At 38.6% G+C, this 11884-nt stretch overlaps 1 protein-coding gene across 1 annotated transcript in view; it reads left to right on the top strand.

Annotated features, from left to right (window-relative positions):
• Positions 1-1162: 1162 nt before the first annotated feature.
• The window catches only part of FOCAD (focadhesin), a gene marked incomplete at its 5' end in the record, with an annotated part of 53166 nt that continues 42444 nt past the window's right edge, over positions 1163-11884 (top strand). The window contains 5 exons of the mRNA XM_009077666.1: positions 1163-1420; positions 6077-6181; positions 6501-6602; positions 7938-8068; positions 9684-9810. Coding sequence (XP_009075914.1) covers positions 1163-1420; positions 6077-6181; positions 6501-6602; positions 7938-8068; positions 9684-9810 — 723 coding nt within the window. The remainder of the gene's footprint in view (positions 1421-6076; positions 6182-6500; positions 6603-7937; positions 8069-9683; positions 9811-11884) is intronic.

Here is an 11884-nt window from a genome sequence, read left to right as displayed (position 1 = left end):
CACTCCCCCCCAACTTTGTGTCATCTCACTTGGTTATTTTCCTTTTCTCTGTCCTTTTCCTGACTCTTGTATGTGACTGTAAGCTACCATTCTTCTTTGTCTGAAGACAGTTATAGAGCACTGAAGTGTCCCTTGGCAAGTTTTAGCTCATTTACCTGAGTCTTATTTATCTGTGTTTTGGGGTTTTTTTTTGTTTTAGTTACTTACTTACGTTCCACTTCTCTGCCATCCACCCATTTGTCCCATCTGTCCCAAGAAGAGATGACAGCAAGTCTATTTGATCAAGATGTGCTTAGCACTGGGGAAGCTAAGCTCCCTTTTTGCTTTACACCACTGTTATTCTGTGTGGGGAGGATGGTGATGTGACAAATCAGACACAGAAACAGATGCCAGTTCTGAGTTCTGCCATGTCTCCTTGTTCTGGAATCCCTCTCCAACTTCATCTTCTATTTCCACAAATCTGAAAAGGCAAACGTAAGGGAACAAAGAATTAATGGGAATGAGATGGCTTGTCTTGGATTAAACTTTATTTTTAGTGAAAGACTTTGAACTTTAGTTTGCAGGAGCTTTCAAATTCATATACTTTCACATATGTAAAAATCTGACTTAAGAGGATTCCTCATTTGTGTTTTACTACTTTCCTGCTGCTGGATGTTATCTTCCAGGACTGCAAATGTAGAACTCTTTGTTCTGAGAAGTGAAACAGTTTAAACAAAAAACATAATGTCAGATTAACTTAAACTGTGCTATTAAGTACTGTCAAAAGTTAAGACGGTTTTCTAAAACTAATGTAGATGATAGTTAACATCTGTGATTTTCCTGTCATTGCCAGGAAAATAAGCTTTTAAGGTACTCCAGTTTTAGTATGTCTATTTTAGAGGGGAAGTAGCGCTGCAGTTACCAGCAGGAACAGGAATGAAGGGTGTCAGATAAAGTGGGAACTCCTGAGTAGGGAATTTCAACCTATTCAAACTTCTACAGTGCAAGAATTCACATAAAGGATTTCAAAGAAGTGTATTGCAGTTTATTATTTACATTTATTGCATTGGGACCATAAAAAAAAGTTTTGGCTGACAGAACTTGGATGTTATGTTTTTCCTTTGTTCTTTCATGGTACCTAATTTGTTCAGCTGAAACTTCTGGTTTTATCTCTTGTCCTCAGGTATCCTGCAAACTCCTTTTCCCCATAACCAACTCTTACAGTTCATTGTACACAACCTGGAAGATCATAGAGCTCATGAAAGAGAAGTCTGCGGTTACTAAATGGTTATCTTCAGTGAAATCACTGATACCTTTTTGCACTCAAGTCCCTGCTCATGTTTTTCTTTTGTTGGCTTATCTACTGATCCAAGAAAATGGAGACAGTCTTCGTGATGTACTCCAGACTACTACAGAAATAGCCAAGGCTGATTGTTCTCAGGTAAACACTTACTTTTAGTGGGTTCTTGTTTCAGGAATTGGGCTGGATTTTTCTGCCTGAGAGGGGCAAGGCTGCCACAGCTTCCTGACCCCAGGTCCAGCAAGTGGCAAGGCTGTACCTGCACTCCCAGTAGGTACAGTATGGACTCCTCCAGCAATGGTGCATAGATGGTCAGCGTACAGAGGATGTGTGCCCTGGGTCCCAGTCTCACGAGCTGGTGGCATCTGGACGTATGAGCTCCTGAGGCTGCAGCTGCACTGCAGTTGCTGATGCAGACTGTCCCACATCCTGCACAGAGATGCACACACAGATACATGCAGCTGGCTTGAATTCACTTTTTATGTGTCACTTAGAGCAAAATACGTATTATCTCTGTTTTGGAGCATTTTTTAGTTGTTTGGGATTGGGAAAAAGACTGGCTTATTTATTGATATTATCTAGTAAGTGTGAAAATATAACATGAGGAAGCTGAGAAGAGACTACTAAAGCATTTCTGACTTTTGGTGGCCACAGGAATTATTCTCTGTGTTCTTTTGTGGTTTCTGAGAGACTGCTAAGTCCCTTGTGACATCTTTGTTCTTGCTTCTTAAAATTATGAATATAGTCTTTGTCTGTCTGCTCCAGTACTTAATTCAACCCAGAATTACATAGGATGCTCACACTTGCCTACATAACCTGGAAAGATCAGGGGAATTGTCTAGAAACAGTAACACGGGAGGCATTGTACAGAAAGAATCATACCTTATTTGTAAAGTAGGAAAGAGAGAAGTGTCAAATCAAATTTCATTTATGCCATGAAGACAAGCTTTGTTTACTTCAGGGTTGTTTTTTTTTTAAACTCCATAGCATAAGAGTAATAAAAAGGTACATCTTATGGGAGTTACGAATTCTGATCCAGGGAAGCAGTCCAAGATGTGCTTGCTGTTGAACACCTACTGAAATACTCTGCTAAACCAGGTCCGTTCTACAGTGTCTTTATAGTGCTTAAGATGGAGAAATCTTTAAACCAGGTGACAGCTTCATCTGTTGCACGTTTCTTGCTTTTAACTCAGTATGTCTCCATATTTTTCTGTTTTGTCGTATTAAAGGTAAAGGTTTAGTTTTTTGGATGGTATGTGAAAAAAGTAGTTCTGACTTCTGTGCAGGCAGTCAGTAATAGATTGAGAAGTCCAGGGGAAAAAAATCCCTTAGAAAGCAGGAATATTAGGAGGAGGATGGTATTGCTGGAACATGACACTTCTAATTTCTTACATGCCATTTACACCTCTGGTTGAGAGGAAGGTGTGGGGCAAATCAGTGACCATGGGAAGACTGCAAAACTTGCAGGTGATGAAAACTGTGATCTGACCATGACAATGTGATCCTAAGCCAGGAATCAGAAATTAATCTTCCAGATGTATTTTCTCTTGTAACTGCAAGAGACGGGTTTTTGAGAGAAAGCACAAAGCTTAAGTATCTTATACTTTGTTAACCTACTCTTTTACTTTTTCGTTTTATCTTTTTGTGCATAGTAGTGGTCAAAACTTCATTTTCTCACTTTAAGTAGGAAGCACCTTCTTGTGTTCAAAGGACAGAAATAAGCAAAACCAATTGCGCTTGTGTGTAAAAGCGGAGCTGATGTAGAACCACCTGGGTATCTCTTCTTTAACTTAGTTTCTTCTTGAAAATATTTGTGTAAGTGCAGGAATTCACCTCCTGGTCTTTGTAAATTAATTAATTATTCTCTAGGAAGGGAGTAGATAAGTTACACCTGCTGTATTGTGGTAAACTTTAGTTCTGATCCAATCCGCTGCAAGTGAGTGAGTTTTCTTCTTGTGACTAGCTAGCTGTGTAAAACCCACTGAGTTAAATCTAGGCCTTTTAAAGTGGGTTTCCTAGTTTTGTCTGTAGACTGTCTCTAACTTCTTTTGTTGTGTTAGGTCTTTGAGTTGTATGATGATGAATCAGTGGCATATTACAGGAGGAGAAAAGGAATAATGCTTTGTTTGTTAGCTATTAGATATGATTGTTCAAAATGGAATTCAAAAAAGCAATAACTTGCTAAAAAAAATTACTGAAGTAATATGGGACTTAGCAGGATGGCCTGAAGTCTACCTGTAGGGAATGACTCTTGTGAATTTCATTGGAACTTCAAATGATCAGTTTTAGAGACAAAGTGCGAGTCAACAGAATTACAGAAGGTTTAGACAGGTACAGCGGGAGGAATTCAACCTGAAGCTGTTCATGTTTCAAGCATTATGTGAATGGGTTTTTCTACTTTGTTCTTATTTTGAGCCAAAGCTTTTGTTCACCAATACAGTAAATAAGATTGATGGACACATCCTGTTGAGCTAACTGTGGTGGTCTGACTACTTCAGAATTAATAAGCCCTTAAGGTTCATGATGGCTTTGGGAAAATTGGCTTGTGCCCAAACGCAGTGAGAAGATGAAGTTCAGACTTTATCATACTTTTTGTTTCCCTAATGCTCAACAAAAGACCATGTGAATTAGGAACCAGTTTTTAAAATAGAGAGCTCAAACCCTGATTTGTTGATATTATCTCACTGGCTCACGTTGTTCACTAACAGGGACTGCAAAAAGAGAGCTTTTAGTCTTTAAATGACTGTGGGTTTTTCTTACCCTTTCTATGAAGAGAGCCTACAGAGGACTTCTCTGTATGTACCTCCTCCTTGCCCACTGAGTAAAAGCCTTTCTATGGTGCAGAATTAGTGATCATGTTAGATCTGTTTTTAGCAGAGGCATTTTGTAGTAACTGTCTGAAATACTACTGAAGAATATTCAGAAATGTTTTTAAAAGCCCATGGGCTGTTTGGCTGTCCTAAGTCAAAACACTGCAGAGTGGCACATGCTGATCATGAAAAGCTTAATAGTCTTCCTAATTGGATGAATTTTCTTGTGCAGAGACTGTTACTACTCTGCAAAACCCTTGCTGTGCTGCAAGGGGAAGGCATTAAATCGTCTGGCTGAGAGGTCACTGGTGAATAGTAGCACAAGATCTATTACCATTATTTGAGGATTATGAGCCTCTAGAGGACATGTGTTATTTTATGGTCTTTAAACTGCTAGAATGAACTATTTTAGTAGTAAATAACACCCTTCTGGGAAATCCATCTGAAGATGCATTATTTTCTGTTGTTCTCAGGGTGCATTAAAACCCAAAAAAGTAGAAGTCATTTTGATTCGAATATTAGGATGTGTTGAACTAGGTTTGCCTCACTCGTGTGGTGCCTGATGCTGTTTTTCTGTGTTTCGTTATGTAAACTTCGGAGAGTAGCTGCAGGTAGGAAAACGATCTTATCACAGTCAGATCTTGTGGACAGATTCTTCATCTTTGAAATTTACCAGTTAGGATCCTGATAGAAATCATGAAACTTTTTAAAACCTAGGTTATGTTTTCTAAAAAGTGCTTCTGATTTTTGAGATGAATCTATTTTATTAGATTTTTTAAACAGAAACTTATCCATATTTGCTCACTTACCTGACAAAACGGTTCCTTCGTTTGTCTGAATTATTTAGTACTTTTGTCTTGCTCACTGGAGCAAGAAAGGCCAGAGTGCAGAAAGCTTTCAAAAACCTTCTCATTTCAGTATCTTGCCTACTGAATGACTAGGCTGATGCTACCTCTCTTCCAAAATCCAGCCCAGAAATGCAACCTACACAGGACTTGAAATGAGCTTCCCATCACAACTGATGAGGCTTGTGCTTGAGCAGGCTGACTTTAAAGAGTCTGCATGCTTTTATAACTAAGGATTACGAATATAGTATATTTTGAGTGCCATTTGTCCTAACTGCCATATGTGTAGTCCAGTGTAGCTACAACTGAGAGTAGCCTATGCTGGAACTAGCCTACTGATGAGAGAACTAGCTTAAGATGACACGGAAACTAGTCAGTTAGTCAAAAAAGTGGGGAAATTTTGGTTTATAAAGGGTTTTATTCTACTCAAGAATCCCAAGTAGTATTTGGAAAATGGGAAAAAAATAAGGTATTAGCTAGTAAATGCAAATTCCAGAACATTTGTGGAAGCACAAATTGAGATTGCTCAACTCTAAATATAGTGATGTCTTGTAGAACGAAGAGTTGTTTTTTTTGATCTATAATTTGGAACCAGAACAGAGCCAAGTGTGCAAAATCCCAGAGCACTTGAATATTTATTCATTACTGCTCCTTCTGTCGACTGAGACAGATTGTTTTTACAGCAAAAAACATTATCTTCTGAGGACATCTGAAGACATATGAACTGTCTATATATGTGTGTGTGTCTGTATATAACTACTTTTAAGCATTCATAAAATCAAGTTGGGGAAAAACCAAGGCCATCATGAATAGATTTCATTTTACAGTGTAGTGGTAAGAAGGTGCACAAGAAAAAAACTGTAGGATCTGCAGGTGTGAAAATACTGAAAATCTGATCTCTAAAGGAATGGAGGTCAATAAGTCCTTTATTGTTGCTTCAGGGGCATCTTTCTGGATGTTTTGTACCATATATTAAGGAATGCAGTCAATTATATAATGTTATATGACAGGTTTGTCATATATACAGGCAGAAAAAAATGTTAAAAAATTATGAGTTTCTAATATGTTCTGACAAGTTCGCTGTTATGTAAGGTATTATGTTGGCAAATTCTAATTTATTTCCTGTCTGTGTATTATTTTAGGTTCCAAATCTGATCCCAGTTCTGATATTTAAATTGGGAAGACCTTTGGAGCCAGTCCTTTACAAGGATATATTGTACACACTGCCTGCACTGGGTGTGCACAAGGTCAGAGTGAAAAAGTTTTAGTAAAACAAAAGCTGTGCCAATAAGAAGTCATTTATTTATAAAAAATGTTTAGACTAAGCAATACACAGCTTGCTTAAAATAACTGATTTTTAAGCTTCAGCATAACTTTGTAATATTTTGGGTATGACATTTGTTCTAGAGTGAAATGTATGTTATCCTTTACTGTCTCCACAGTATCATCATGATATACATCACAAGATGCTCTCCGTGTTGTACTTGGTTGTAAAATAATGATTTGTACATTAGTCTTTGCTCTGAGTCATATAACAGTGACACTTGTTTGAAAACTTTCTTTCAGGTCTGTGTGGCTCAGATTCTACGTGTCATACACATGTTGGGGAGCACCCCAAAGCTCAGAGCCATTGCCTTGCGGCTGATGACGTTGTTATGGGAAAGACAGGTTAGAAAATCCTTGTGGTGTCACTAAGATAAGTCCACTTGAAAAACTTATTACCTCTAACCAAAGAAGGAAATCAATTTTTAAGTCTTGCTTATACTAGCATGTTATTATCAGCCCTAGAAAGTCAGTGGTGTAAGTGGTGACTATATGGATTTTGTTCTAGTGACAGATTTCAATAGTATGTCTTTCATGAAACCTTCTTTTCATTTCATGAGGTCTCAGACTTGAAGTAGAAAATTGGTTTGGAGGACAACTTTCTGCTTGCCTAAGCGCAAGGCCTTAGTGGTGTTGTTTAACCCCAGCCAGAAGCCGAGCCCCCACAGCCACTCACTCACCGCACCCCACCAGCAGGATGGGGGAGAAAATCCAAAGGTTAAAAGCTAGAAAACTTGTAGGTTGAGATAAAGACTGTTTAAAAAGCCTTGCACACAAGCAAAGCAAAACAACTAATTAATTTGCTTCTTCCCATGGCCAAGAGGTGTTCAGCACCTCCAGGAGAGCAGGCCCTCATCATGACAGGGCATCATAAAGGCCCATCATAAGAGGGCACAGACTCAAGCTCTGCCGGGGGAGGTTTAGGTTGGATATTAGGAAGAGATTTTTTACAGAGAGAGTGATCAGGCATTGGAATGGGCTGCCAGGGGAGGAGAGGTGGTGGATTCACCATCCCTGGAGGTTTTCAAGACGAGACTGGATGTGGCACTTAGTGCCATGGTCTAGTAATGATGGTGGGGTTGGATTCGATAATTCTTGAGGTCTCTTCCAACCTGATGGATTCTATCATTCCGTGATTCTATGTGTAATGGTTAATTGGGAAGAGAAACACCATCACTCCAAACGTCCTCCCCTTCCTCCTTCTTCCTTCAACTTTATATACTGAGTGTTATGCCATATGGTATGGAATATCCTTTGGTCAGTTTGGGTCACCTGTCCCAGCTGTTTCTTCTCCCAGCTTCCCATACACCCCCAATTCCTCACCAGTCTGTAAGCACTACTCAGCAACAACAAAGCATCTCTGTATTATCAGCACTGCATTCAGCACAAATCCAAAACACAGCCACATACTAGCCATTGTGAAGAAAGTTGACTCTACCCTACCCTAAGGCAGCACAAGTTACATGGCAGTAATTTGCTTCTTGGTATTTTTAAAGTAGGAGTAGAGATTCAGCCTGCAAAAGCCAGTTAGATCCCAATAGGTTCCAGTAATGAAGAAAAGCAAAATGTGGTATGCAATACAAATGGTATTTAAAAGTCATGTAGAAGTGCTAGCAACTGAAAATCCTGTCACCGGCTTTTGAGGATGTGATGATCATTTTTAAATGGAATCTTTTCTAGGATCGAATTTACCCAGAATTGCAGAAGTTCTTGATGATGTCTGATATGCCCTTGGTGTCTGTTGACAAAGATGCTCAGTGGGAAAAGTTGATCGCTAAAGCTGCTTGTATACGAGATATATGTAGGCAGAGGTAAGCACAAGTGTTATCCATCTTATGTCTTTGTAAGGGAAAACAATTTTTTTCAGAAAAGCTGCATAATTATTTTTACCTACTGTGTTACATTAATTGTGAGCAATATATTTATAGCTGTTTAAGACACTGACTCAGCCATTCCTCATCTCAGCAGCTAGTAAATTCGGGGTTTTCTTTTAAAACTGAGAGACTTTAATGTTAAATTAAGTTGTCTTCATCCTGAAACAAAGCATGTGTCCTATACTCATCCTGGGTGGAAGCTTAGGTATAACACTTCCAAATTAGAAAAAGATAGTGATGAAGCATCAGAAGAAACACCTAACGATCTATCTTTTCATCTAGTCAAAGAAAGATCGGATGCTTTTTTTCAAAAGCATATTTTGTCATATGCAAATTTCTGGTCTTTATTCAGGTGTAATACCACACAGAACACAGTTGTACAAGTCTAACTGGATGATATATTGTCCCTTTCCAGCTCTAACAATCCGTGATCACTACTTAGTAATAATTTACCGTTCTTGTAGGGATTGTCTTCAAGTGCATTATTATTTGCTTCCTGGGTTTATGTGCAGAATACCATCTCAATTGTCACCTATCTCGGGTTCCACTTTTCACTTTTCTTCTAGAAAATCAGTTACTAACAGCTGGGAAGATTCATATGTCTTTCACTCATCAACTAAAACCCCAAGTTGTTAATGAAAATGCCCTTTCCTTTGCCGCTTCAGCCTTCTTGAGTTTTGTCAAACAGCATTTTTTCAAGAAATATTTAGAAAATGAAAAGCAAGGGGGAAATCTCAAAGCATCTGTAATACTCTTTTTGTCATGTAAGTGGTATAGTTAGAGTTCAGGTGTATGCACATTCTTTGTGCATTGAGAAGTTACTTGGAAGAAAGTGATAGCAAACAGAGTAAGTCAGAATGGGGAACTGTTCAATCAGCAGTTGTCACTTTTCCCCCGCCACATTTCAATAAAACTGAATAGATAGTAATGATTGGAAAGCTACAAGCAGGCTGTGCAGTCATCAAAGGAGAGACAAATGGCATTGCAGCTGCAAAAAAAAGAAATGGAAAAATGTAGCTTCTGATATAAGAGAGCCAAAATGCTTTTGGTGCCAGAATCTCCACCAATACACAGTAGTGACTACTTGCAGAAGACTGCAACAAAGCATCATAAAATAGTGTCTTTAATGGCACATGTGGATTTTCATTCACAATCACTTCTTGAGTGATGTAATCTTTTAGTGTACAACATGCCTGAACAAAAACTTCCATAACTTAACCACTTGGTGATCTTTTATTTGAAATTATGCTGATTTAATTCTGTGTCACTCAACCTTTAGAGCTCTGTGCCATATATTCCTTCTATCTTTCTTTTTCTCCCAGTTTTAAGCTGGTTTAGTTGTAATTTAAACAAAACCAGTTTTATGAATTTTTGTGTGTATATTATATCTTGTGTGTATGAATTTTTGTTTGTAGATTACATCTTGTATATAGATATGAATTTTTATGTATATGATGAATTTTTGAATTTTTGTGTATAGATTTATGAATTTTTGTGTATAGATTCTATCTTGTGTGTATGCATGAATCTATCTTCATGTATTTTCCTTTAGACCATACCAGCATGGAGCTGACATGTTGGCTGCAATTTCCCAAGTATTAAATGAGTGCACAAAACCTGATCAAGCTTCACCTGCTGCCATAGTGTTACAGGGTCTCCAAGCACTGTGTGAAGCTGAGGTAAGATTAAATTGGCTTGTCCTTATGTTTTTGTGTTTTGCTTGTGGTTCATGGACTTTTTTCCCAGCTGGCTTTTTTTTTTAAAAGAGTACATTGGATTGTTGAAGAATTTCTTCCATCTGATATATTTAATTCCTCTCTTCAACATAAGTTAATAGTTCTTAGGAAATTGTGCTGCGAACCTCTACCACATCAGGTCAGCCCTCCAGTGCATGGGCTGAAATTTTGGGTCAGTTTTGCGACTGGTTTCAAAGACATCCTTCCTTGCGTCTTTTCCTTGAGATCTGGAAGGAATGGCTGTTTGGCACATAATTTTGGTTGGCTGAAAAGTGTGTAATTTTTTGCCGCCCAGAGAAGCTGTGCTGTCTGTCCCTGGACACTTCATGTTCCTTTTGGCTACAACCCTAAGCAACTGGATCTGATCTTAGAGGACCCGTGGTTTGAGCAGGAGGTTGGACTGGAAATACCCTGAGGTCCCTTCCAACCCAGATTGTACTGTGATGCTGCAATATCACTGAGCTGGGAGCCAGGGCTCTTTGTTTCCACAGTGACATCCCAAATGTTGTGATGCAGGCAGAGACATGCTGTGAGGTACACTATTGACAAACTGTGTACTGCACAGGCCATCTGAGTTAGTGGGCTAATTATATCCTGTAGGCATATTTGGTTACCCATTCTCTGCCAAAAAGCAATTTTAAGTTTATCCACTAATTCACTTTTACTGCAGTGTTTACTGTAGTGAGGCCAATCCAACAAAATCCAGCCATTGCCACGTTATTCCTTTGAAATCACTTAGCAGTTCAAGAACAATGTAATGAATCATTAACAGTCCATAGACATTACTGTTCAATATAGTTAAAAAGCTTCAGACAATGGCTTCTAAGACACAACTTATTCGGAGTAATTTTTTTTTTGATTTTGATGTGGACTTTGACAGCTCTTAAGGTCATACAGGGTTTTTTTTTGAATGCTGGCCTTGGCGTTGAACCAGTGTTTTCGCAGGCTGGATTATATTTAGACTTTGTCCTGCAAAGCAGCAGTAGTTAGGCATATGCCAAATGTCACATCCTACTGTAACAGCTTTACTTGAGAACAGATGTACTGTGCCACGGTTGAGAACTGGAAAACTAAGGGAACTGAAGGTACTCAGAAGGGAAGGAAGAAAGTAAAGAATCACTTTGTGGACAGGTACCAGTTTTTCCTGTCTGAGTTCTTATAGGTCTTCCTCAACTTGTTTAGTTTCTCCAATTATAGTTTAATGTTCTGTGCCACCCAGCTATACTGAAACTTTACCAGAGAATTCTCTTGTGGTTGGGTAAACTGGGTAACCATTTGGGTTAAGTATGTAGTCTGTCCCAAGTACTGTCTCTTATTTAACATCTAGACTCTAGTTTGCAGTGCTGAACACTTAAAGAGCATAATCATAGAGGCTGGTTAGAGGGTTTTGCTTTGGTGTTTTCTGACTCTGCCACAGACTTAGGGGAAAGGGGTTTAATATCTGAGCTTTTCCATGTGCAGCTGCTTAGATGTAGGATTTCAGAGAGCACCTAATTTTCAGTCAACTTGTGCTCCAGAATAATAAATAATGCTTTCATATGTATAGTCTTGACTTAGTTGATGTTGAAACCATGTACACCATGGGGCTTTGTCAGAGTTGAGTTTCATTATCACACTGTGTGTCAGAGTCCAGTACTCTCTGACCAGATTATTTCAGATACACTGTGTGTGGAGGATGTAATGTGTAACATCAGATTCACTGATTTGAAGAGAGTAGTTAGCAGAATTTCTGATTCAGCAGAGTGATATACAATATACCAAAATCACAATACAAATATAAGTTGCACTTTGCAAAATATAGCAATTTTCATATGGAGTTCAATCACAGTACCAGTGTGATTCCCATCACTGGTCTCTATAATTGGCTCACTGTCATGATTCTGAGCATCCCTAATTGCCAGGAAGCAACGTGTGGGTTGAAGCCAGCTCAACCCTGTTGCTATCTTCAAAATTCTTTTATTGCCTGTCTAATTTTTATATTCTGTATTGGTCTGAGCCACATATTCACTCCCCCTTA

This window comes from Acanthisitta chloris, unplaced genomic scaffold (genome assembly GCF_000695815.1).
Source record: "Acanthisitta chloris isolate BGI_N310 unplaced genomic scaffold, ASM69581v1 scaffold28326, whole genome shotgun sequence".
NCBI classification, from domain to species: domain Eukaryota; kingdom Metazoa; phylum Chordata; class Aves; order Passeriformes; family Acanthisittidae; genus Acanthisitta; species Acanthisitta chloris.
This window is presented reverse-complemented; position numbering and strand designations above follow the sequence as displayed.